General features: G+C 39.3%; 1 protein-coding gene across 2 annotated transcripts in view; it reads right to left on the bottom strand.

Moving 5' to 3' along the window:
* Window positions 1–27,946, bottom strand: part of LOC137183696 (chemokine-like protein TAFA-5) — a 53,576-nt gene that overhangs the window by 22,422 nt on the left and 3,208 nt on the right. For both annotated transcript variants that reach the window (XM_067590934.1, XM_067590933.1), the window contains exon 2: window positions 12,554–12,703. In XM_067590934.1, the coding sequence (XP_067447035.1) occupies window positions 12,554–12,703 (150 nt within the window). The remainder of the gene's footprint in view (window positions 1–12,553; window positions 12,704–27,946) is intronic.

The following is a 27,946-nucleotide window of genomic DNA, read 5'->3' as shown; positions in this document are numbered from 1 at the left end:
CCTTTTATGATTTTATTCAAACATTCTGGTTTAATCTGCTTGTTTTTCTTTTCTTCTTCATCTGTTTTTTATTGATTTTTTTCTGACTTTGTGCTGCTGTACTCTCTTTACACTGAGCTGTAATCTTTGTATGAAATCAAGTTATTATTATAAGTTATTAAAGTAGCTAACATTTGTGCATCGCTTGTTTCCAGAGCGTGAAAAATAAAATCCTTATTTAGAAAGTCGGACCATGAACTGCAACTCTAAGTTTAAACTCTTCTGGTTAAATCATCAGAACGAAAGATGCATTTCAGCAAGAAACAGCCAATCACAGAGCTTAAAATTCAGTCACATGCGCCAACGACTGCGAGCAGAAACTAAAGATCATGACGCTTCGAGTGGATTAAGTAACCATGGTGACATGTTTTGTCGAAGTGTTTTGAGTTCATTGCGCTCCGTTTCACGCCTATGGCTTCTTATTCAGAGCAGCAGCAGAGGCTCATGGGTAATGTAGTATTCTTATCCGTCTGCTAACGTCATGAACAGAACATGAATAGAGGCTGTTTTACGTTTCAAGGACATTTAATCTGAAAGTTCTGACTCGTGTTTCACAGGAGGCGGGAAAACGCTGAATGACTTTATATTTCGTATTCCAAACTGTAACACATGTTACTAACCGCTGTCACATGACACATTAAACTCGTGTACATTAAAACTATCTTACAGCACAATCTACAATATGTTCCTGAATTCAAACATCCGAGAACAAAACAACAGCAAATATAAACATAACCTTAGTAAAGTTCACCTTTAATCCTCTTCAAAATAAACTTGAACTTTACATGAACTATGAATGAGCTTAAATAATGTTAGAACATATTTAGCATGTGATTACAACAGAAACAAAGACTGAACTGAAAACTGGACTTTAAATACGCAGCTTCTGATTACAAAATGAACACCGGCGAGGCAATCGACAAAGGCGGGAAAAGACAGGAAGTAAAGGTAGCAAAACACAAAGAGATGAGACATTTCAAAATAAGGCAGGAACTAAAAATCCCAAAACACAAACAGAAAGTCCAGAAAGGCAGGATGTGACAGCGAAGACGTGAGGAGAGAAGGAAACAAGGAAAAGTGATTTTAAAGAAATGAAACGTCCTTTCCTCCGTTTCTGATGACGGCGGCAGTTTGTATCTGCACATATATGTACCGTTACTGCCAGCAGAGCAGTGTTTCCTCTCTGAATCATGTGACAAACTACCTGCAAACTGCTCCGACACTGAACACACATCTACTGTCAGAATGTGTTAATATTATGTATTTATTTATGATTAAAATGTCTTCTAAACTGTAGAAATTATTAATTATAAAGCAGTAATTATGTAAATAAATCTGATATTAAACTATAGTTTCTACCTGATGCAGCCTCAACATGTGATTAACGATTAAAAACCTTTCTTGCTGACAGACTTTATTTTATCTGTTATAAAGGTTCGTGGTTGATCATGTTTTTTTTATGCACAAATTAAAAAAAGTGCATCCTTATGTTTTAATTATCTGTTATCTCCTCCGTGAACCTTTATCACACGTAAAATTAATTATTAAACATTTTTAACACTTTAATCATTTCCATTCAGTCACAATGTGAAGCTGCATCAGAATTTATGAAATCTCGTTTAAAATTTGGACACATTTGGTTTGAAATCTGACTTCAGACGTGTTCGAGATGACGTGACGTTCTGTAACGTCACCGAGCTGGACGTGACATACGTTAACATACCGTCATACAGTGTGACGTGATGCAACATAATGCCATACAGCGAGGTAATCAGAGTGTTGTAACGCAGTTTAACATGACGTGAAGTAATAAAGCAGGATTTACATATCACATAACACAGCAGGACATGATGTAGTGAAAGATAATATAACATAGAATAGATATATATAGAGATAATTTGGGCCTGATGGTGTCTTTAGAGCCGTGTCCTCTCTGTTGGAGTCTGTTTCTGTCACCTCATTTGAAAATTAATTCTTCACTCGGAGGGACTTCCTGCTTTCTAGGCGACATTTCACCGACACGATCGCTCCCTCTGTTCCCGCCACTAAATGAGGCTCGGTGCGGCCGGCTGTACAGGGGGGGGTGTAATACATCAGCAGGTAATCTGCTCGCTCCCTCCGCAGCGGCGGAGCAGCGCTAGGATGGTGATCGCCTGTTAGCCCCCAATTATCAAACCAATTTCCTGTCCAACAAACAGCAGCAGCTCCTCTCAGCCAGGATCTTTAATTAAATTCTCCATCAAGATTCTCCAGACTGTAGAAATACTTCAAAGGCTCCTGATGGTTATTTTTAGGATTTAGGTTTACATTAAGTTTAAAGAATAGTTATAATAAAGCTTGTTAAAGGAAGATTCGGACATTTTTTCTGTCAGATGTTCAGATGGATATTTCTAGGACGGACATGTTTAGCCTAGCTTAGCACAAAGACTGCAGGTGGGGGGGAACTGCTAGCTTATTACCTTCCAACAACTCAAACTCTGTCTCTGTTCACCAATCCATCCTGTTAGCCTAGAAGCTAACCTAGAGCTAGCTGGGCAAAAAGCTAACTCTAAGCTAACGGTAACTTGCTAGGTTTGAGCTCTGTCCTGACTACTGTTAGCTAACGTTATTCAATGTTATTTAGATCCAGATAAATCCTGATAGATTGTAGCTCCTGAAAGATTCTGATCCTTTCTTCCTCTCTCTGACTTCTCCTTCTTCTGTCTTCAGACGTAGCTGATGTGTTAGCTGCAGATTTGCTGATTTATTGAAGTGAAGTTTCTCTTCTGACTTGTGAATTGATCATATTTTGAGCAGGTTTTTCTGGGTTTATTGCGATTAATCAGGTGATGATGATCAACTGTGATAGAAGGAGGTGGGACTGAGTCTGGACTTCATCAACTAAACATGTATGAAACATGTAAAACCACGGTTGTATTAATGAGAACTCACACGGGACTCAAAGATGGCGTCCTGTTCATTCTCATGAAGGTTGTTCAGTGATGCATGAAGCCAAACAATCTGCTACCGACTGTAAAGAAACAACCCGGATGTTGCTGACACTTCTGCACTTGAATGGGGATGAAATCATTTAACTGTGTGGCTGTTTTAGACTTCAGGTTTCCAACCTTTTTGGCTTTTGACATCTTACAAAAAGCAGTGTTTTTCCCTCTAAACTTCTCACATGCTTTCATTTCAATAAATGTTCAAGTCAGAGGTACCAAACCACTACATCAAGCTCGTAATACTTATGTACTTCTATAGTTGTAGGATGTTTCATGCAGGACTTTTTTACATTGTTGTATTGGTACTTTTTGGTACTTTTACTGCAGTAAAGCATCTTCCATCACTGTCAGTTTAATAGAAGTTAAACCATGATGGAGCAGAAACACTGAACTCTGCTGATTGTGTTTCGTTGTGGTTAATAAGCCCTTTAATGTCTCCGCTGCTCTGTGGTTGTTTCATCCTCCAGGTTTGGTTATGAAATCATTTAAACACCTCTCTCCCTGTGGCTCGATGGCGCAGCACTGAGCGCGCTCAGATTCCCCCGAGATGTGATGAGATGTGTCAGAGAGCAGAGCGGCAGGAAACAAAGAGGACGGAGTCTAATCACAGCTCCTCCGACTTCCCGCTGAGGACGAGAATGGAAGCCGACAGCGGCCATCACACGAGTTAATTCACCTCTTTCCTCCGTCGCTCCGTGACGCCTCCTGAGCGAGCACGCCGCACGCTTCTCTCCGTAACGCCTCCTTTAGCTCAGCAGCGTCTCGGCCTCACAGCGAGGCTGTAAACGCTGCTGTTTCCAGGAATCACACCGAACACGTCGACTCAAAGAGAATCTGATAAACGTCCGACCAAGACCTGAAACATCACGCTGACATGTAACTGGGAGCGAAGGTCACAAAACCAGTGATTGGTTCGATATGTAGTTCATGTAAATTCACACATAATTAAAGACTTATAGATTTAAAAGCTTGGTTTTCTGTGTTTTTCCTTTCCAATAATTTGGGTTTTCTCAATTATATTGTTATTAATTGATTATTGGTCTGAGTGTGATTACTGTCTTCAGACCAGTATCTGTGTCCCACTGGTTTACATAATATAATGGTTCAGTAATGTTGGTTTCAGAGATGTTACTGGCAGAATTATTCATGAATGGACCCCATTAACAAGAAGCTTCTCTTCATGAAGAGCCTGATTAACCTTTTACTTTATTCATCTATCAGCTGCTGTATGTTATGTATTAATATTCATTACAGATTGATGTGTGTTTGTATTATTATTGTATTATTGTTAAAGTTGTTAAAGTTGTGTTGCATTATGTTTGTGTCTGTCTGTGTTTTAAACATTCAGGGACGATGTTAGGACGAGTCTGTCCTCATAAAAACAACAACAGGTCATAACGTCAGTCTGTAGTTAGTTTGAGTGACAGCTGTCAGTTAGCGGTCGTCATAGTAACTGTGAGGTGGAGCAGTGATGCAGGTCACATGACGTTTATATATATATATATGTGGACACGTCGATGGACGGAGGCTTTAACCCAACCTCCAACCTTGATTATTGTTGCCATGGCGCCGAAGGTGGCCTAACTTTAAGGAAGTAGTAACTTTAACCCACCGCGTGTTTCTCTGACCTTAAAGTGATCATTTTAACCCCAAACCATCATCTTTACTAAACCCAACCATCATCAAACATCATTATTGATTAACAGTGACGTGTTGATGATGTCATCGTCCTGCTGATAGAGACGTTGCTATTAGTGACGGAAGAATCACCAGCATCAATGTTCACGATGCAGCTGCACGATGCAAGTGCACCAGATACAATCTGAGCTGAACTAGTGATGCATCGGTTCTAACATCTTTGCATCTGTAAAATCCAATTTATTTGTATGTAATTATTAATTATTATTATTTAGAAATGTGACCAATCATTTGATATTCAGATTGTTTCTTCCTCTCTAAATGTCTGGATGGATCTCGCGCTCTAGAATTAATTAATTTATCAGAGTAAGAGGATTATTAAATTAATAATCTGACAGTAATAGTTCAGGTTACAGAGTGAATGCATGTAAACTAGAGACACTACAAAGGAAAAGGTTGTTAGTGAAAGGTTCAAGTGTTTTTTTAGAGGTTAAAAACAAAGAGCTTTAAATAAAGAAATAAATATCCAACGTAAAAATGACACTTTTTTAGTTAATTTATGATTTGCTGCATACTTAAATAAAACTAAACTCTCTGTAACATATTGATTTGCAGAGCATCAGTAGTTGCTTCATATGTATCTTGTAAATGTCGATGTGTCTGTTGCAGCAGCTTCAGTGATGAAGATGTTCATCTTCATCTGTAGCTCCTGGAGGTCGAACACACGGATCTGCTCAACATGTTAGAAATGTTTTCACATTAAATACGTTTACAAATCACAACACGTTTGAATTTAAGGTAAAATTACATAAATTGAAAAGTGCTTTTTTTGTAATGATCCATAAAAAAAATCTAAACAATGATTACATTTTTTAAAGTTGGCAGTGAAGCGACCGACAGTTACATTTATACATTTTAATCTTGTTTCATAACAAGATTAATATTAATAAACTGATCTGAAAACATTTAATGAAAAGTTGAAACATTCGCTGAAACAAAACCAAACCTGTGATCACTGATCACGTGCACATAGACAGACGGACAGATACACACACATGTGCAACACATGTAAATGGATTGTTATGTGATATAAATACTGTTGTTATTAAGAATGTCACTATTTATTATGAGCTTTATTTAATTAATAATTAATCATTTAAAGTCTAACCAGGGTCAGAGGTCACAAATTATTCTTGGTGATAAATCCTATATGTATCACATCTGTTTCATGTTATTTGAACCTGTTACCATGTTTTTTTTTATTAGTTTATTTGTCAGATGATGCAAAAAACAGTGTAAGTTTTTATCTGGTAATTAATGGACATTCCTGCACTTCACTTATTAAACTGGTCTTAAATTATTTTAATTTATTTCCAGTAATTCATTCTTTTGTTTTTTACTAAGTTGCATTTAGTGTAAAATGTTTTATTTACTTTTTGTATCAAACGATCTGATTCTGATGTTAATTTCTACTTTTGTGCAACAAAGCAGAACAATAAAGTTGTTTTGATTTGATTTGATAGTTAAAAGACTTTTGTTGGATCAAACCTCGTTCACCTGCAGGTCTCTGACCAATCAGAGCTCAGGATGGATGGAGGTGTTTCCAGGCGTTAAATATAGAAAACAGACTTTCACACTAACGAACAGAACGGAGACACAGTGGATTAATCTCCGGTATCAGTGAACACCTGCGACGCAGCGTCCTCGCGCTGATTAATGAACGATCGCCGCTCAGATCCGTCTGCCGCTGCTCAGCGCCGTTCATTTATCCAAAAAAAAAAAAAAAACAGAGAGAGGCCATTTTATAATCACTTCATTCATCAACTGCAGCGTCCAGAAAGAGAGACGCTGCTCCGTCCCCCCCGAGGACGAGACGAACAGAAGAAAAAACAAAAAGGAAATGAAGCAAAAAACAAACAGATGGAAGAAAATAAGAAGAGGAGGAAACATTATTCCTCCTCTAAAGAAAGAACGGAGAGTTTGATGAGCTGCAGGTTGTTTCTTCTCTCCTTCACATCACCTTTCCTTCCTTTATATCTCATAATAACTGATACATGGCTCCTACATGCAGATGTTATAATCACAAAGGAACGTTTTTATAATGAAGATACAAGTTTGATGGTTGTGAATTCATACAGATCTCAGTCATGAGACACAGACGTATTGATCAGGGAATAAAACGTGAACGATCTTCAGCTTTAAGTTGGAAGAGAAACAGGAAGGTTTCCTGTTTCTCATGTTTGAGTTTTAATAATCGATGTCAGTCTGATTTAATGACTGAACTAAAACAGCGACATCATCGTTTTATGTCCCGACTCAGATTAATAAGCAGCAGCTCAGTCAGATTATTGTTTTATTGATTGATGTGATCAGCTTTATAAAATCCTGACTCAGTTTCTGTATCTTGTGGGTTCCTCCCAGTGGAACCTCTGCTTCCTGTGATGCATGCTGGGAATCAGGAGTCCGGCGTGCCGAGACGTATTTGCCCCCCCACGAGGCCCGCCGGGAGCTTTGAGACGTGGGAGGACAGATAAGAACCGACCAGCTCGCTGTATTTCAGCAGCGGAACAACAGAAAGCGAAGCGAGCAGCCGCCTCACATACAAACTGACGTAAACACCGACGAGCAGCTGTGACGGGCGGAGCGAAGGTCACTGAGGAGCTCAGACAGACAGAACTTTATTTATCACAAAGGAAATACAGACGTAGGCTGCAACTAGACGTGAGCCCGAATACAAAGACATTCAGCACAAATAATGAGTTTCATACAAATATTTAAAAAAACATTTGGATTTTTAAGCCTCTTTCCACTTTTATTTGAATACAAATACAAATAGTTTTGCTGCCTCAACAAATACAAATACTAATACTGAGCTTTCTGCACATCTGTAGCTTCAACCAACAATTACATCTATGATTATTGGTTGGTTTTGTCATAAAATGTTAAGATATTGAATTTACTGACATATATGACGAGTAAAAACACGACAGCACTGAAACCATACTGAGTTAATGTTACCATGGAAACCTCCTAACACAGTTTCAGTGTTATTCTTTATTTGACTCAAACTAAAGCTGGTTATAATCTGCTCTGATCAGGGTTTGTTATTGATTGTTAATAACTTTGTGTATCTTTTGAACGTCGTCTGCAGCTTGTTGTGTTTTTAACAGATTGATAGTGAAGATAGTGAACTCCATGTTGTTGGTGATTTATGGATCCAGTGTCATGTTTGTGTCTCATTTTATTGTTTTTAAGATTAGTTCAAGAAAAGCAGAACTTTATTCATCACAAAGTCAAATACAGACATAAATACACTGAGCTGCAACTAACATTGACTTCTCTGATTGATCGTTTATATTTCATAGTTTCTCAGAGGCCACGTTGACGTCTTCAGTTTGTTTTGTCTGATTTACATCCTAAAATGTTAAGATATTCAATTATTAGTATTATAAGTATTTGGAATTTTTGCTTGAAGAATGAAGAAAAGATTAATTTTATTTCAATTGACTAATTACTAATTAACCGACTGATTGCAGCTCTAAAATATACAACATAAACTAGAATAGATGAAATGAAATAAAGGTAAATGAGGTTGAACGTGGTTCTGATGTTCGGCTGCAGACAGAAACTGCTGCCTGCTTTGTGCTGTTTTACTCAACGTGTTATTATTGATGCGTCATGTTTCTGTCAGATCCTCTAACATCTGTCTGCCCTCAGAATCAGCAGCTGTCAGCACTTTCTCTCTGTGCAGAGCGTCTGCTTTTATGTCCTTTTATGTCCCCGTGTGAGTCTTGTGTGGGTCTGATTTACAGACTGCACAGACCAGTGTACGTACATATAAACACATATAACAGCTCGTTAGCGGATGCTGCGCTAGTTTTTAAACAAGGAGGTTATTTATTGCAAACTTGATACCTTTCATATTGTAAAACTGTAGCTCATCTTTGGCACCATCACAAGCAGAATCCTGCCAAAACATTTTGTTTTCTGTGTTTTTGCTGTTTATTGGTCCAGTTTAGTTACTGCAGTATAGACGACATGTAGTCTGATGAAGGTCTGTACAGACAGTGGTGGTCATTTAACAGCTGTAGTTACTACAGCTGCAACTCGTTGTCATTATCAATTAATCTGTCAGTTATTTTCCTGATGAATCAATTTGTTGTTTTGTCCATAAAATGTCAGAAAATGGTGAAAAATGTGGATCAATGTTTCCTAAAGTCCAAGATGACGTCATCAAATGATAATCAGTTTACTGTCAGACGACTGAAGAAACCAGAAAATATTCACATTAAAGAATCAGAGAATTTGGACTTTTTCCTTTTTAGAAAATGACTCAAAACAATTAATTGATTATCAAGATAGTTGCTGATTAATTTAATAGATGGCAACTAATAGATTAATCAACTAATCGTTGCAGCTGTAGTTACGTTGCAGAGTGAAACAATCAAAACATAGAATCAGTTCATAAAATATGAATAACCAACAGTAAATAAAATTAGTTAAATCTTGACCAGCTACAACATTACAGTCAACTGACTAATGCATCAATAATTAAATATTATATCCATGTATACATTATCCCCAAAAATATAATATAATGCTACTCTGCATAATCAGATGTGTAACTTTTGAGTATTTTAAATATATTGTTTTTGTAACAATAGTAAGTACAAATATATAAATATATAGATATAGATAGTGGCATTACTACTGTTACTAAAATGACTGATCTGAATCAGGTCTACGGGTCCCAGTTGAAAAGTGTTTTTGTTTTTTACCTGAGATCACAACAGAAAACACAAACTGACATAAATACCAACATAAAGGTCACAGATGTGGGTTCAGTTTTACACTGAATACTTTATGAAATACAACTCTTTCTGCAGGACATTTACAATAATTTGTCATTCACATTGATCAAGGTTAAAGATCAGAGTGATCAATACATCAGATCAGCCTGCTCACCCATCATAGCTCCACTGTGTTCTTAATTGAACCCTCGGCTGCCTCTCGCATCACTAACATTTCTATTAGTGTTCTCTAATGTGCAGCTGAACTGTTCTGCTGTCCACATACTTTTGGCCACATATTGATGAAGGGTAGCATAGCTGGTCTGATCATCTTTAATCTGACAGCCAGCAGCAGCTCTGACTGAGTGAAGAGGTCAGTTAGAGTTTAAGCTGTTTGGTTTTAGTTTTTGGAAATGTTCAAAGCATCAGGGAGGAAAAAGTAGGAACTGGCTGACGAGACTCAGAAAACAGGTCACAGTGATCAGCAACGTTCTCACGACCAGTCTGCTGGTGAAAAATATCCTCCCAAAGCAGCAGAACACATCCAAACCAGCTGTGATCCATGATGTTCAACCATGAACCCGTTCATCAACATGAACCCGTTCATCACCGACGTGAACCCGTTCATCACCGACGTGAACCCGTTCATCACCGACGTGAACCCGTTCATCACCGACGTGAACCCGTTCATCACCGACGTGAACCCGTTCATCACCGACGTGAACCCGTTCAATACCGACATGAACCCATTCAGCTCTAAATTTGTCTGATTCACATGTTGTATCGTGTTGACGAGCTGTACGCTCATCTATCAGCTGAGCGTAGTTATCAGTAGAGTTTGGCCTGATTGTCTTGGCTGTCGGGAAAAAGCTGTTCTCTTTTAAGACAAATGTGAAAGAAAATATTTGAAGTTTTATTAAACTGAAGCTTTCTAGAGGAGACAGCAGCAGGACAGACTGAAACAACAGTGTGAACATCAGCAGCCTGTAACAACCGAGGCCCTCCAGCTGTTGTCATCGTCTCCAGATGGCAGAAACAGAAAGAGAAAGAAAGCCGGTGATGAAATGCGATGCAACTCTGAGCTGCGACTTTGTGAACCTGACAATCCAGATGAAGATTCTGCAAACTGGGAGACATCTGAACTCACTAATTCTTCATTTAACCCTGAAAACACTTCAGTCTATGGGAAGTATCCAACTGGTCCTTATGAATTATTCATATCTCTGTTTACATGATTCTAACAGTCTCTGGGTTTCTGATCATCTGTGTGCAGCTGTGTCTTGATTTCTCACCATCTCAGCCTTATCCTGGTTTTCAGAAACCAGGATATGATACGTGGTGTACTCCAGTAGAAACCAGGATACGGTTGCATGTGAACACCAGGAGCCAGATGCACGAAGACTGAAACATGCAGACACAGTATTTCCATCAGATTCATAAAGCCGTGCGTACGCATGGGTCTGTTTTATAAATCTCAATCATGGTGGAACTACGTGCACGAGCCTCATTTCTACTCCCACAATTATCCATAAACGGATGAAGACGCTTCTAACCAGTTGCTTTCATATCAACATGTTGTCTGTTCACCTGTCCATGGAAAAAAAACACAAAAGAAGAAGAAGTGCAGTTTCACCAACTGTGTTTAACCAGCGAGGTTCAACAGAACAGCTGTGATTACACTCAGCTGTGGTTATTGATAACGTCCATATCATTAATTCATCACATGAACCTGTAAACCATCATCAGCAGTCACATCTCAGAAACATAATCAATGATCAGTTTGTAGATCTCAGACTCACTGTGTCACAACTAAGCATGAAATAAAAAGAATAAATATAAATGATGATGACTTTCTGTGTCAATTAAAACTGATCACACAGAAGTAATTAATACGTTTATAAATGCACATTTGATTGGCATTTTACAGACTGCATTATAAACCTCATAAACCTCACATTCTGTGTTTATAGATACCTGTTTGTATGCAGGAAGTGTATATGCATGTTTGAGGATTCTTTGCTGCCACAGAACATAAAGTCTGAGACAAAACTGCACACAGATGCTCCAAAACTTAAATATATATATAAACATATATACTGTTAGAATCATGTAAACAGAGAGATGAATAACCAGGTTTCTCATGTTCCATGTAAACACAGAATCCAGAATATGATCAAATCCAAGATAAGACTCAAAACCAGGATGACAGCGTGCATTAATTATCAGATAAATTCATGTAACAGGTTTATATTTCACCAATAATCTATTTTCCATCCCTGATCACTTTGTTATTATTTTTCATGTATATACATGTTTCTGTACATATTTATTTTGTGGAGCTTTTATCTTGTTAATTGTATTTTTGTTGCGTGACCTTTGACATTTTGGTGATGTCACTACCTCCGGGCCCTGCTGAGGAGACGTGAGTCCATCAACAGCAGTTAAAACACGAAACAGAGGTGAAAATCTCACTTTGCAAAGGTCATAAATGCTGTTTTATGTTGTCGTAATGTTTATTTCAGTGTGTTTATGTATTTTATCGAGTACAGAAGTGTAACATGTTGGTTCACTGATCTCAGGCTCAGCTATCGGAGCATGGAGATGGTTTCTCCTGCTTTAAAAAAGGTAGAAGAACCTTAGAAGGTCATATGAAGCTGCTGTACTGATATTTTATTTCACACAGCGCTTGAGCTCGTCTCTTTCCTCATCATCCACTAACACAGTGAAGAGTCCGGCCGGACCGATGCTCGTATCCTGGTTTCTACTGGAGTACTCCAGGTATCATTTACTGATACAATCATATACATGTACTGAAACCAGGATAATGTGTTTACATGTGTAAAACAACCAGGATACTGGTGTTAACGCACTACTGTCAAGGACCAGAAACTTTAGAATATGTGCTTGTTAGTTACAGGAAACAGCAGAGATTAGAGAGAACAGAAGCAGGAATTAAACTGTGTAATACGGCAGCGGTGGGAAAGGCAGACGATGGACTCTGCAGGATCTAATGAAGATAGACAGATGCTCGCTACAGTAAAACTAAAACTGATTTCATATTCTGGTTAAAGTCTGAGGACTGTCCACCGATCAGCATCTTACCGTCCACACAGGCCGGTCTGGCTCGCGTCGTCCCGGCGATCTGTCCCTTCTTGCAGGCGCAGCGAGCCGTCTGTCGGGCGATGGTTCTCCTCGGCTGGCTGCTGTCTCGGTCCAGAGTGACGATCTCACAGGTTCCCGCCGCCAGCTGACCTGAGGGACACACAGCAGGAAGTCACCTACACATATGTTTTATACTCGCTCAGGTTCTCTTTTGCTGTTCTATTTAAATTGCTCAAACACGTCATGGAGGAGGATGAAGAGAGGAAGCAGAAAGAAGGAAGCTGTAAATATTTCATTCATAAAGTTGAGACTCCATTTAACATGTGATGTGTATCTGGATATCTGATCTGAGAAAGTGAAAGTGTGTAAATGCAGAGTCAGCATCGTGTGATGTCTGATGTGTCAGTGTGTAACATGTTGGTGATGAACCTACAGAGAATTATCAGAGACTCTGCAGCTCCTCTCGGCTTTACGGAGCTTTATAGTGAGTTTCAGCTCATTGTTTATCTGTCCGGCTGCAACTTTACTGTTCTGGTTCACTCTCAGCGTCTCATAGCGTCGTTTACAGAGTAAAAGCTGTAAAAAGCCGCTGAACACTACCTGCTCACAGTTAGCTGTAGACTAGCTGGTGAACATAGTGGAGCATTTAGCAGCTAAAGAGCCAGATATTTCCCTCAGGAGCTGGTAGAGAGTGAAAACAGCTAAAAGAGAGTGAATATTGGACAGAAACACGACTCCACATGAATGATAATGTTGCTCCGTAACTGCTGGATGTGGAAATAAACAACTGTTTGCTGACAAGTTCAACATATCAACTTAAAAGCTGATGATGAGTCAGAGTTGTGATCAATACTTCACATCACAGGTGGCCATTAATGCAGAGATGAAGATCTGTGTGATGCAGCTGGAGAATCTGTTTCCATTAGAGGAGACAGATGAGAGTTCAGACTCTGTATCATCAGCTGAACCACTGACTCATATTTCTGCTAAACAGATTTATTTTCTGGCTCCACATGAAATTACCAAATAACTATTAAAATGATTTGGTGCTGGTGTTTGAGACCAGTTTACAAGTTTACAGGAAAAACAGGTTTCACTGTTAATGTGGGCTCCTGACTGCTGGTTTAAGACACTTGAAAAACTGTGAACTCGTCCTTTAAGAATCAGGTTTTCACTCTGCAGCTGTGACGCTGAGCAAGAAGCAGTTTAGTGTTTGACTGACGGCTGCTGAATGTTTTCTGTCGTCACACACTCATCCAACATTTACAACTTTCTTCAAATTCAATTCAATAGACTTTATTTGTCCCGGCAGGTATATAAAGACAATAAAACATGTACAAACAGTGTTGGCTGTGTTGAGAAAGTGCAGTTTGTTGGAGTCTAGGATGGTGGAGGAAGGGTGTCAGGATGCTGAGACTAAAGAGACGAACAGTATCAGGAACAAATGTTTTTCTCCTTCAGACTGTTTAACGCTCAGAAGGCGTCGTCCACAGGGAACCAATCACAGTGAAGATGTTTGAGGACTGACAGCAGCAGTTGTAGGATGAGATGCTCCTGTTATCTCCACATGAGTTCAGCTTGTGGAGGAAGTTTTGTCTTTGATGGCACCTTTTTACAACAATCTCAGTATTTTCTTGAAATGATCGTTTGTTGTCAAGAGTGGTTCCCATAAACAAGATGAAGGTCAGACTCCCCCCCCCCCCCCCCAATCCCCCCCGCCTTCATGCTGGTGAACCTCAATCAATACAGCCATGGACTGTCTGCTCTCCAGAAGACCAGGAGAACAGAGGGACCAGTTCTTCAGAAAGATTGAGGTCATTGGGGTGAAAGCCAGACAAACAACAGCATCATCATCATCATCATCCTCAACAACAAAAGCAACAGCAGCAGCTTCGCTGTCGTCTCTGTCAGACTTTTCTGAAAACATTTTCCAGCAGGACAGAAGAGTCGACGTCTGTTCATCTAATAAGATTTGAACAGACAGACGTGATGAAGCAGAGATGAGGATATTTATGAGAGTCTAGAAGGTGCAGGTCACATGACCATTGGAGGCAGCCAATAGCATCAGTATGTAAAACAATAATAGGAGCCAAATGTGCTGCTGATGTAACCAGAGGGTTCAAAGTTATTGAAGGCGTTTTCATTGGCTGTGACTCGCGTATACAGGAAGGTGTTTGACCTTTGACTTATATTGTAGGAGCCAAGTCTACCAAACCCTGAGAGTCAGAGTCTAGAGGAGGAACCATTCACCTGAGAACGCTGACCCTAAACCAGTCGGAGGAGGCCGCGGCGCCCGCCAACAGCCAGCGTTGGAGGAGGCCAACGCTGAGAAGCAGCAGCAACACATCGACGTGGAGCCGCGGTTTGCTGGTCATGCTGTAAGTTGTGTTTGTTTGCTGTATTGCTGCAGTAAAGTAAAAATACTCCATTACTAGTAAAAGTCTTTAACCAGCTGTTTTCATATCAACATGCTGCCTGTACAGCCGTCAATGAAACAAACACAAAAGAAGAAGAAGTGCAGTTTCACCAACTGTGTTGCAGCAGCGAGGTTCAACAGTCAGAACAGCTGTGATCATTAATTCATCACATGGACCCGTAAACCATCACCAGCAGTCACATCTCATCAATGTCATCAATGATTAGTTTGTAGCTCATATCTACACTGACTTGTTTGTCCGTTTGGGTTAATTATGTCCCGATTAAGGATCAAAAAGAACATTAACAGCAACGTGACGCCTCCTGTGTTAATTAATCACAACTAACTAAATCTTTTTATTGCCTTTATGTTTTTAGTTCATATTGTGCTCACATGATTGAACCTATTGGGGGTCAATAAGATCAATACATCCCAGGTGTCTCCTAACAGGTGACTTTAGTCATAACTTCATAGGTCCTCTGGTTGACGTCCCGACTGTCAGACCGAAGCATCACTCGGGAGGTCGTGAGGTGAGAAGTGTTCGCTGTCAGCAGAGTCTTTGTGAAACATGAATGAAGGAACAATGATGTTGTTTCTATCTGCGGTCCATCAGGTGACGTTCTGTTCAGGAGCTTTAACGTCTGTGTGACGTCATGAAGGTTTTTATGAAGACTAAAAGTTGGAACGTCTCGTCTTCTTCTGCTGCAGTTTGTTGTTTTTAAATCTTACAAAATCCAATTTATTTTCCATCCCTGCTGATTATTTTATAAATAAACAGCATCAGTGTTCAGACTGATTGAAACATCCAGCTGTGATATTTTTATTAACCATCAACATCCAGTTAAAACATCTGAGTCCTGAACCACAGATCAATACAACAGAAAACATCTTTTGTTCCTGCTGATTATTAATCACTAACATCCAGTGATGTTTTTCACCAGAAACATCAAATCTGTTCACTCAAAATATTCAAATTATTATAATATCCTAAATCAGAGAGAGCTGCACTATTTAACTTTACTAATGCAGCAGTGACAGTTTGATTAATGAGTAATATGAGACACTGAATAATAACAGTCACATTAAACTATAATCCTTAAAGGGTAACTACACACTAAACTGTAGGTCTATGTTAGTATATGGTGTTAATACAGTTGATTTTTCAACAACATATGTGTAAAAACTACTTTTTCTGCTCATAATTAGCTTATTTCTGTCTGCTTTGTAAATTCAGTTCAGCTGAACTCTAAAACATGACGTAACAGGAAAACTCGGAGGAATATTTCATAACAGCTGCTGCCAAGTATAAATATCACAACGCTGCTCACCGTGGCTGCAGTTTGTGCCTCTCACTGAGCTGCCGGTAGCGTTAGCAAGTCTGATAAGAGACGCCAGAGACAACAATGATTATACAAATAAGCCAAAAGATTTATTCCTCTTCTGTGGCAGTAAACACAACTCACAGCCCCGCAGATAACGGTGATGTATTCAGAGCTTTACAAGATATTCAGGGCTGATGACAGTAACAGTAACATGATAAACAGCAGGGCCACGGCTACATACTGTCACCCCCCCCCCCCTCCCTCCCTCCTCCAGCTCAGCTACAACTACAACTACAGGCACCACAGACTCTCTTACAAAGGGCTGAAAGTGTTTCCAGCAGCTGCTAACGGCTGTTAGCTCTGACTAGCATGACCTGACTCATGTAGCCACAACAAAAGGAGACACAGCATGTTGAACTTTAACAAGTTTATTAAAGAAAATGAAAACCAATTAAAAAAATGAGATGAGCTGCAGCTGGGACACACTCAGGTGATCCAGGTGAGCTAACGAGCACCTGCAGCGAGCAGACGGACAGGTGACAGCCGTCATCACACTACCAGCTCCTCATCTGTTCATGCTACACTGAGCAGTGGGTAGTCGGTGTCGCCCCCTACAGTCCTCGTCCTGCATCTTATAACTGGGAGCAGAGTTTGGATGTGTAGTTACTCTTTAAAACTACAGGAGAATTCAGGAGGAGAGCAGCTGGTGTATCTGTTTACAGCGCAGCCAAACAAACCTATAGACTAAACTTCAGACAGACGTCGGTCAATAATTGAAACTGATTTAAAAAAAAAATTTAAAAATCTGCTAAAAACTACTCAGCTCTGTAACCACTGACTCTAAATTCACATCACAGTCTTCTCATGAAGGCAAATCTTTAATTTAACAAGCTTACATTATGGGTGTGTGTGATGTGCTACTGTGTGTAGTTTTGTATTATGTGTTTTTTGCTTTGTACTGTTTGTTATGTTTTAACTGTGACTTGATGAAGGGACTGTAGATGAAAATTAGCTTTAAGCTAACTCTGGTTCAGTACATCACATGCTAACATTTATGTTTAACACTGTACATGCTCACGATAAATACATAAATCATGTTGTGCACAGTGAGTGTTTTTGTTCTTAAATGAATTAAAAGAAATAAACAACAACATATCGGTCATGTTTCTGCTGCACTGCTTTACAGCTCCGTAATGAAAAATCCTGAAAAACAAAAACAAAAAAAAAAACAAAACAAAACTGGCCGGTCCAGGGATCATCAGATAATTCGTAATTCATTTGTAATTTAAAAACAAAAAAAAAAAAAAAAAAAAAGAAAAAAAAGAGAAAACCGTTTTTGGTGTCAGAATCAAATAACAAAAACTAACCAAACTCAGCCTGGTTTTGGTTTTTGCTGATTCGTTTGATCGTTATTCCATATCAAGTATTTTTGTCAGTTTTGTACGATAGCGGAAGCGGCTACATTAGCCTACCAATGATCCTCAGCGACCGTTGCTATGGTGAAGACGCCAGCGACAGCCGCACGTGGGTGTAAATTTCTAAACCAAAACTGAACTTTTGAATTTGGTTTACTGGATTTTCGTTGGGAAGCAAAAAGGAATCGATCACATGATTTAGTTTTTGGTTTAAAATGAAAAAACAAGTTGGCTGAATGTCCGCAGACCTGCTCGATATTCAATCCAAGAAGGAACATCGATAAAAATGAATCGGCGAAAACCAAAACTGGGCCGGTTTGATTGTTTTTTTTCGTTATTTGATTCTGACACCAAAAACGTTTGTTTTGAAGCAAATAACAGATTTACTGTTTTTGGGGTTTTTGAATTACGAATTATCCGATGATACCTGGACCCTGAAGCTAATCGTTGACTCCTGCTGTATACAGTAACTATTCATACATCTACAGGTGAGGATCATTATTAAAAACCCTGAGCTACAGAAAGCCAGAAAGGTCAGAAAGGTTCAGTTTAAACAACAAACTGAGTGAACTAACTGTCTGCTTCATAAAATCCACGTAGAAGCTTCTTCTACACTGCAGACTGTCTGCAGTTTAAATGAAGCTCATAATTACACCTGACAGCCTGGATTAACACGACCTCTCCCTCCTGTTAGCCTCCAGGCTACATGGAAGCTAATAAACCGTCTCATCTCCATCTGAGAGCTGCTGTGATGAAGGTTATCACCTCCTCCTCCTCCTCCTCTGTATGAATACACACAGTCAGACCTCTGTGAGCTCTGCGGGATCAGCGGTGTACTTTCACGTTTAAAGGGTCAAAGGTGATGGTGGAAATTGTCGGAGCATCATCAGTTATTTATCTTCTAATGTTAAACAGAAACCGTCATATTTTCATTTCAGTTGTCTTTCAGGTGACTGAAGCGCTGCAGTCCTGCCGAGACATTTAACTGAGGTCATTTTCAGATGTAGAAAAGGTCATCATGCTTTTATCATCATCATCATCATCATCCTCCTCCTCATCATCCAGACTCGACTAAACACTTTACTGGGGTCCAAGTAGAAGAAACATCCAAAGATTAAAACGCTGCTGCTGCTTTTAACACGTTGTGAGAGACGCAGCTCCAGTCCGACGTGACAGGATGAAGCAGCCAGTTATAGTTATTAAATATTAAATATTATCGTATATTCAGTCACTGAATATACGATAATACAATCAACACAATCTTTGTGTTGAGCTGCAGATATTTAACTCTTATAAGACGTTTTCTCTTCAACCAGTAATCAAGAACAGCAGCAGAAGAAACTTTTCATTTGTGCTCCAGAAACAATTTAACCATAATAATCTAATATAAAGTAACTGCCCATCATCCACAGATTAATTAGTAATAATTAGCCTTAAATTATTAAGACTGCTTACAGTGTCATGTCTTGGTCTAAAATAACGTCAAGTGTTTTACACAGAGCATAAAAGACATCAAGCCAGAATATAAAAACAAGTGAAAATACATTTAAATATGTTGACAGATAAAAGAGAATAATAGTAACAGTGCAGTGTAAAATATTAACCTTTAAATGTGGTTTAATGAAAGGCGGCAAACAGAAAAGTCTTCAGCTGTGATTTAAAGAACTGAGAGTTGCAGCAGACCTGCAGTTTTCTGGGAGTTTGTTCAGATATGTGGAGCATAAAAACTGAACGCTGCTTCTCCAGGTTTAGTTTGGACTCTGGAGACAGAAAGCAGACCTGATCCAGACCTGATCCAGACCACCTGAGAGGTCTGCATGGTTCATAATGTAGCAGCAGATCAGAAACCATTCAGTGCTTTATAAACCAACAGCAATATCTTAAAACCTTTGACAGACAGGAAGTCAGTGTAAAGATCTGAGAACTGGACTGATATGATCCACTGTCTTGGTCTTAGTGACTCGAGCAGCAGCGTCTGAATCAGCTGCAGCTGTCTGATCGACCTGTGAAGACGGCGTTACAGTAGTCGAGTCTACTGAAGATGAATGCAGGACAAGATCCTGCTGAGACATAAGTCCTTTAATTCTTGATATATTCTTCAGGTGATAGTCGGCTGACTTTGTAATTGTCCAGGTAGAAAAAAAAAAAGTCACAAACGATGCGTTCAGAGCAGCATTTTTGGACCTTTTATAAATAACAAAACCACAAAAATCAGAATATGAACCCTTTAACCTTCAGTCAGGTGGTGATTTAACAGAAAACAAGATTCAGTGCAGCAGGAAGTGCATCACTGATCACATGGTTGGTGTCTTATAAGCACTTTGGGTGACAAGTCGACTTTGACTTATGGTGAACCCTCAGAGCGGCTGAGATCAGACCTGCTGCAGGAGACGCGGCGGAGCTTCCTGCAGTAATTAGGATTCAGCGTGCATGTAGATGATGTAAGAGACGCTGCTCGCTAACAGGTATCCCATGGTAACCAGAGACAGCAAGCAGAGCAGCGGCCGCTCTCCGTTTGCTCATTAGCTGCAGCTCATCGTCGGCAGTCTTTAACTGTCCGTCTGCTGCAGAACACCGTCTCTGTCGGTGTGAGCAGAGGATGCTGGGAGACGACGATCCAGCAGCACGTCACATGATTAAAGAGACGGAGAAGCAAAAACAAGAAGCTGCAGGTTTGTTGTGGATGTTAAAACTCCTTTAATGAGGTTTTTCTCAGCTGAGAGTTTCATATTTAAACTGCACTTCAAAATGTGTTTCACATCCAGAGGTGGAAATAACTGATAACTGGTATATTTACTCAAGTACTGTGTTTAAGTACAGTTTGAGGTACTTGTACTTTACTTGAGTATTTCATGTGATGCTACTTTCTACATTTCAGAGGGAAATATTGTACTTTCTACTCCACTACATTTATTTGACAGCTTTAGTTACTTTTCAGATGAAGATTTGACACAATGGATAATATAACAAGCTTTTAAAATACAACACATTGTTAAAGATGAAACCAGTGGTTTCCAACCTTTTTGTCTTTTACTGTAGTGGGATTTTTTCATGCAGGACTTTAACAGAGTATTTTTACATTGTTGTATTTCCTTGAACACAGCTGTTCTGTAAGGAAACCAGCTCCCAGCCACAAAAAGAAATAAAAAGAAAAAAAATATTCACTTGGAGAAACCTCACAAGGTGTTGCATGATGGGAAACGTCCCCTTAATGAAAAAATGCCTCTTTAATACATATACAAAATAAAGCCTGCAGGTGTTTGGCTACCGATGGGCATTAAGAACAACCTGATGCAGGACACTTGGTTTATTTTATGGTATTTCCTCAAATCAGAAAGAAAAAGACCATAAAGAAGAAACAGAAGAGTTTCTGTCTGACAATCTTCACAAATGAGGTCTGCAACCAGCTCTTCTTTCTTAAACCCCAGAAAAAGGGCGTCGTCACATCCTGATTGGCCGAGAGGAGCATGCACCCAGCTGCTCTCAATCACTAACTGGGAGCCAGTCCTCCCACTCTGCACACAGGTGATCTGCATAAACCCTCCAATCAACCCAGACATGCAACTATCTGAATTCGTAACGGGGAGACAGAGAAACGACAGCAAGTCCTACGAACGGGTGACTGCTACACTTTCACCTGAATAAAGGATCTGAATATTTCTTCCATCACTGTTTTCATTCATGATCCATCTGTGAATTTAGGAGGTTTTCTATTGTAAAAAGCTTCTCTGTGTCTGTGTTGCTGAAGAGACTGATGAACATACACAGTGGATTTAACTGTCTGTAAATATTGAAGTGTACTGACTTACATCAATATTTACCCTAAACTGCCATCTTTCCCCCGAACTTTCATCTTTAAGTCATCTTTAAGTTGATATGTTGAACTTGTCAGCAAACAGTTGTTTATTTCCACATCCAGCAGTTACGGAGCAACATGATCCTCCCATTGATAATGTCAATAATCACATGTGGGGTTCCTCAGGGTTCTAGTCTTGGTCTTGGACCTGATAGGTTCATGCTTAGTTCCCTTATATGACTGACAATTATGTTTTTCTGAATGTGAAAATGTTTGATAAAACATGTTCTCTGATGGCTTCAACCATAATGTTTCACTTTCCTGCCAGCAGTCAGATTTAGTTTTAAAAAATGACAAATGTTCAACATATCTGCTCCGTAAACTTCAGTTTTGAGAGAAAATCCTGCAGGAAAATCTTTAATATCATCATAAAGAAAATCCACATGACTGACAATTTTTTATCTATTTTTTATATCATGTATAAGTTTTCTGTGTTTGTCAGCAGTAAACATGTGACGACTTCCTGTCTGCAGGGTTTGATTCGTCTCTCTGGTCTCTGCAGTAAAACTGGTGTATGTTGGTTTGAATGAATCACAGATGAAACTGTTGCAGCATCAAACATCTCGCTCACGTTTAAACAGAATAATGAAATGACTTTGTTTTCTCTGATCGTATTGTTGTTTTCTGTCCAATCACAGCTGACACGTCGTTTACTGCAGGCCGAGAGATAAACTGACATCTGGTTGATATGAGCTGTTATTATACGACGTCTCTTTTAATTCCCTGAATATTGAAAATAAGAACAACAAACAATCACAGAACCGGAAAACTGGAGGGAAAGAAAACAATGATGAGGCTGAAACTGGTTTGGACATGAAGCTGCGGCTGTTTGCTGCTGGTTGATGAATCTGTTATTGTGAAATAATCATTTTCAATTTCCACAGAAGACGACCGCTCAGTTTACTGTCCCACCAGATCAGCTGATCAATCAATAAACAGATTCTGATTGAGCGTTTTGATACGTCGTGGTTCCTTCCTGAGACAGATACTGAAGCCTTTTCTGAAGCGGCTCAAATCCAGTTTATTTGCTGCTGTCAGAACAGTCGGATCGGTGTTTGTGTGGATGTTTAAACGTCTCCACGTATCGCCATCATCATCATCATCATCATCATCATCACTCAGCTAACAATAAACATCAACAGCGACGAGGTCAACGGAGAGACCAGGAAGTTTCACATTTGTTGGACGTTTATGGAGAAACTTCTACTCAACGAATCATAAACTGTCATCCATGTTTATGATCTGATGTTATTGTTGTTATTCTGTGCTGGTGTGGCAGGTTTCACTACTGGAGGCGGATACACTTACAAACATCAACACACAGAGATCAGATCTGACTGGATATGTTTAGGAGACCTTAAAGATCCCGTCCAGACATGTATGAAGACATAAATACTCTGCTTGGAACAATAATGTGTCTGATTTGGTTTTATAAATATAAATACCACATTAAAATCCTTAAAATGACATCTATTCCTTCTCCCTCTTTAAAAACCTACAACATATGAATATGCAAATTTTTTTTATGAATTAAAATGTACTATAAAAATATTCAGTAGGTAAAAAAAAAGTATTTTAAGTGAGTGAAAACAGCTGTTAGAGTTTAAAAACATTGTACAAGATATAATGTGTGAATGTTCACAGTAAAAACATGTAAAGCTGCAACTAACAATTGTATTTATTATCAATCAATCGATTAGTCGTTTGGTCTTTAAAACGGTGAAAAACGTGCATCAGAGTTTCCAAAGACGACGTCATCAAATGTCTCGTTTTGTCCACAATTCAAATATATTCAGTTTATTGTCAAAGAGACTAAAGAAACCAGGAAATATTCATGTTTAAGAAGCTGGAATCAGAGAATATGAATCGTTCTTTTATTATTAATTGATTAAAAAATGGCGACTAATTGATTAATTGACTGATCGTTGCAGCTCTAAACGTGTAAATGAAGCATGTGAATTGAAACTTTTCTTTCATTTTGAAGACGTGAGCGTCTCATCCAGCAGATGATGCAGCTCCTCGGAGGAGGAGGAAGAGGAGGAGGAGGAGGAGGTGACTGGATGGAGGTTAACCAAACCTCCTGAGACCATTTCTGACAAAACAGCTAAATTAACGACGGGACTAAGAGCGTCTGAACGACCTTCAGGTCATTTAAAGCGGAGAAAAGAAGCAGACAGACACATAAATATGGACAGAGACTCTCCTCCTGGTTCCACTCATCTCCACAGACTGTTGTAAATCTGTAAAGTCATAAATGTTCATTAAGCTGTTTAATCAGTGTATGAACTGAACAATGTCACTTATCATAAAATCACATAAAGTTATAACTGATAACTGTACAATGAAACATTGATGGAATATTAAAATAACATGTAACAACTTTATACACTATATACATTTATTACATATGATATATATTAATATATATCATATAAGTGTTTGTAAGTGTTTCTGAATGTTTCACTAAAAATGTTTAAAATCACCTGATTGTTTTAACTTTGCTGTGAATATTTATTCATCAGGAGCATGTTTAATGAGGAATTATTAAGAAAACGCTTCTAAACTGAATATTTATATGTGATACACTGATATATAATATTATCACAGTGATGCCTTCAGTTTGTGGTTCTTTAGTGTATCAGTCAAACCTCAGACGTCCCAAACAAACAAATTATATTTTATTTATTACAACTTTGGCATGAAACGCTTTTCAGAAACTGATAAAACACAAACCTCATGTTAGAGCTGATCCTCCTGAAGCTACTGGACGCAGCTCAGCTTATTTCACTTTATTTAAGACGTCTCTTTCTTCTGTGTCTTTTGGTTTTTGACTAAAAATACACAAAATCTTCAACTGAAACACGTTCAGTTTTTACTTTTTCATTAACGTTATAGTTTTTATAACTTGAAGTTTCAAGTTATTTTTCCTTCTGAAGTTGCGTCGACTCACATGAAGTTTTACATGAGCCTCACTAGAGACCAGAGGTGTGCAGAGAGCCCAGTATCTGTATTAGTATCTGTATTAGTATCTGTATTTGTATTTGTTGAAGCAGCAAAATTATTTGTATTTGTATTCTAAAAAAGATCATAGACGACTGTACTGACTACTGAGATAAAACTTTACTCATCACCTCCCTGCAGACAGACCTCTACCTATTAATAATCCATAACACAGAGACAACACAGCCTGTAACATGTAGAAGAACTTCAAAGGTGATTCTTGCTTTGCACTTTTCATTTATTGTCTATTTTTTACAACCTGACAGTGGAAAGAAGAAGAGGAACGACAGGTTAGAGTCTGATGGGACTGATCAGAGGAGAGACACTGAGAGAACGATGTAACCAACCTGCAAACTGGTATTTGACATGTTTGGGTTTTTTTTCTTCCCAAAAACAAATAATTTTTAAAATATTTGTATGACACAAATATTCATATAATGCAGAATAATGTATTTGTATTCGGGTACACCCCTACTAGAGACTGAATACAGTTTATTAAACACTCAACAAAGCCTGAACTCGATCACGGCCCACGTCGATCCGAAACCCAAAGACGGAGACACACCGGCTGTGATTCAGAGAACCGGGACTTCCTGTCTGGTCTCTGCTGCTCGGCGGCACGATCGACCACGCCGTCGCCCGGGAGCTTCACCGGCAGTGACATCATCTCTCACAACCAAAGTCTGAAGCAAAACTTTTGAATCAAAACACTAAACACTGCAGACCGATCAATTAATCCATCCGATCCAATAAAAGATGCTACAACGACACTACGGCAGGATAAGAGAGGAACTTGTTGTGGCTTGAGGAGGTTAGGGGGGTCGGCCATGATGTTTCCTCCTGCTGGGACGCACAGCGAGTCATCAGGACACCAAACCAGGTCAGTGCAGGAAGTGACCTCATCAGGAAGATAAAAGTTCACCAAAGAATCGGTTTATTCTGTCGTCTCCTCTTCATTGATCAGCTCAGTGTGAAATACTTTAATGAACACAAACTGCAGACTGACTGTAATTCCCTCCTGCTCTGCTCATAAAGCTCATTTAGATCCTGGAAACAAGCCTATTATACAGCAGACACACTGTTGTGCCTCTGGTGTAGAAAGCTTACCTCAGGAGCCTTCAGAGTCCAAATTAATTCTCAATGCTCCATTAAGTCAAGCATATATTCATGGGAATTATGAACACACTGCATCTGAATGAAAGAGAAAATCAGCAGCTGAGAGGAAAGAAAACACAAACAGAAATTAACGAAGCAAAAAGCTGCGGAGGGTGTAATTGGATTTGAATAAATTCATGTGGAGGAGGAACGTCAGCGAGCAGCCCTGAGCGTGACTGACGACGCCTGAAACTGAAGCTGGTTTTTCTCTCTATTTATTTTAATTCATATCTCAGCCGCACAACATAAAAGTGTCCTAACGCCCTCAGCTCGCCGAGAGACACAAAGACGAGATGATCATCCGCCGTGTGACGGAGGAATCACTACCAAAGAGTCTCTGCAGCAATAATACAGTGAACTCAACAGAGGAGCCAAACTTGGGGATTTAAAGCTGTTATTAATTTCCTGTTCTGATGTCAGATGTTAAACACGCTCAAAGTTCAGAAACTTGAAGGTAACATATGTAGAAATGCTGCCTGCAAGTCAAAATTCAGGGCTTCAACCTGCTCCGACGCTTCATATGTGAAGGTTTTTTCTACCTTGCTGACGAGCTGATGTCAACTCATCACCATAGACTGTATATAAATATGGACGTAGTTACCGTGACGACACCCGTTGGTTTCTGAAGAGTGGTTTTGAAGCTCAAAGTGAGCCGCTCCGGCCGTCGCCATCTTGGCAGTGCGTGATGCTGCCTAACTCCCAGCCAATCAAAAATGGGCAAAGAGGCGGGTCGAATGGCTGAAACAAGCCACCTAGCGGCTGGCGGACCTGTCACTCAAAGCAGCCATGTCCTTCATTATGCAGAACTTTACGGCTTAATAAAATTTAAACAGGTGAGTTATAATAAAATTCACCCCCCGTACAGTTGTCATGAAAGAGGAAATTAGCTACAGAGACCAAAACCGTTGTTTGTACCAGGCTGTAAACATGTTTATTTCTGCTGTAAAGTTGGACATTTTAACATGGAGGTCTATGGGGATTGACTCGCTTTTGGAGCCTCAAGTGGTCGTTCAAGGAACTGCAGTTTCTGGTACTTCCACTTTGGCTTCATGTTTCAGCCGTGGATGTTGCTGCTTGTTCATCACACATGCTCATGAACGGCCGTCCATTCTGTAGCCTTGGTTGCTAAGGTGGTTGCTAAGGTGTTGTTCATGTTATCCACTCAGATGTGATTCAGCTCCAACATGTACAGTATATAATCATATATATAGAGTCTCACAGGCTGCACTGAGGACTGTATTTCAACTCTCTGGACTCTCTTGTGTCTTATTGTTCACAGAAATAAAACAAATAAAAAACTAATCGTTTTATTTCACCTATAGAGTACAGAGGAAACCAAACACAGTCAATCAGCTGGAAGTCTGAAGACGTGATGAAGAAGACGTGATGAAGAAGACGTTCAGCTGATTCGTGTTGAAAATAAAACCCTGAAACTGCAGCTGAGTTTTTATGAACTGGACGACGTCTGCAGGAGCATCAAAGCTTCACAGTGAAAAGTCTGTTATTGTAGAAGATGTTTCAGGGATCTCAGTGTTGTGCTTCAAGTATCCACAGAGTCCAATTTCAAAATAAAACTTTATTAAATCCTCAGTGACGCTGTACGCAGGACGCCAGGATGACATGAGGAGGAATTCTGTTCAATCGAGAGCTCAGATTATAAACTCAAGAGCATGAATTAGTTGTTTTATCTGGTTTCTGTAATACAACATGAACTTACATGTAATTTTAACATATATGATCAAGGTGCTGCAGATGTGACTGAAGAGTTTCAGCTCGTCAAATCACTTCAAGCCTTTAAATCACTTCACTTATTATTTATAGTCAAAGTTGTTTAATGATTTATATCTTATGCTACACATTTCTATCTGTAACTTTATTACTATTATTAAACTGTTCTCATTCAGTAATTGTATCTGTTCTACTTTGTGGGTTTTTTCAGTCACTGTTAATGGTTCCCAGTAGTCGGGACCCGGGATCAACCACAGCTGACAGCTCCAGGATGTTCTCGGACTGAGAGGTTGAATCTCGAACACTGAAGTCACAAGATGTGGTTTTGTTGGCACGACAGTGAAATATGAAAATAAAGAAATACAGATAATGACTGTAGGTGTGGACTCTAAATCTATCAGCTGTTAAAGATGAAGATGAAGATGAAGATGAAGACTCGTCAGAACGGCTCAACTGTTTTAATGCTGCTGCGAGTCTGTTCTGATTTGATGTCAGACCGTC

This window comes from Thunnus thynnus, chromosome 5, assembly GCF_963924715.1.
Source record: "Thunnus thynnus chromosome 5, fThuThy2.1, whole genome shotgun sequence".
Classification (NCBI taxonomy): domain Eukaryota; kingdom Metazoa; phylum Chordata; class Actinopteri; order Scombriformes; family Scombridae; genus Thunnus; species Thunnus thynnus.
Note: the sequence above shows the minus strand (reverse complement) of the source record. Positions and strands in the feature narration are given on the sequence as shown.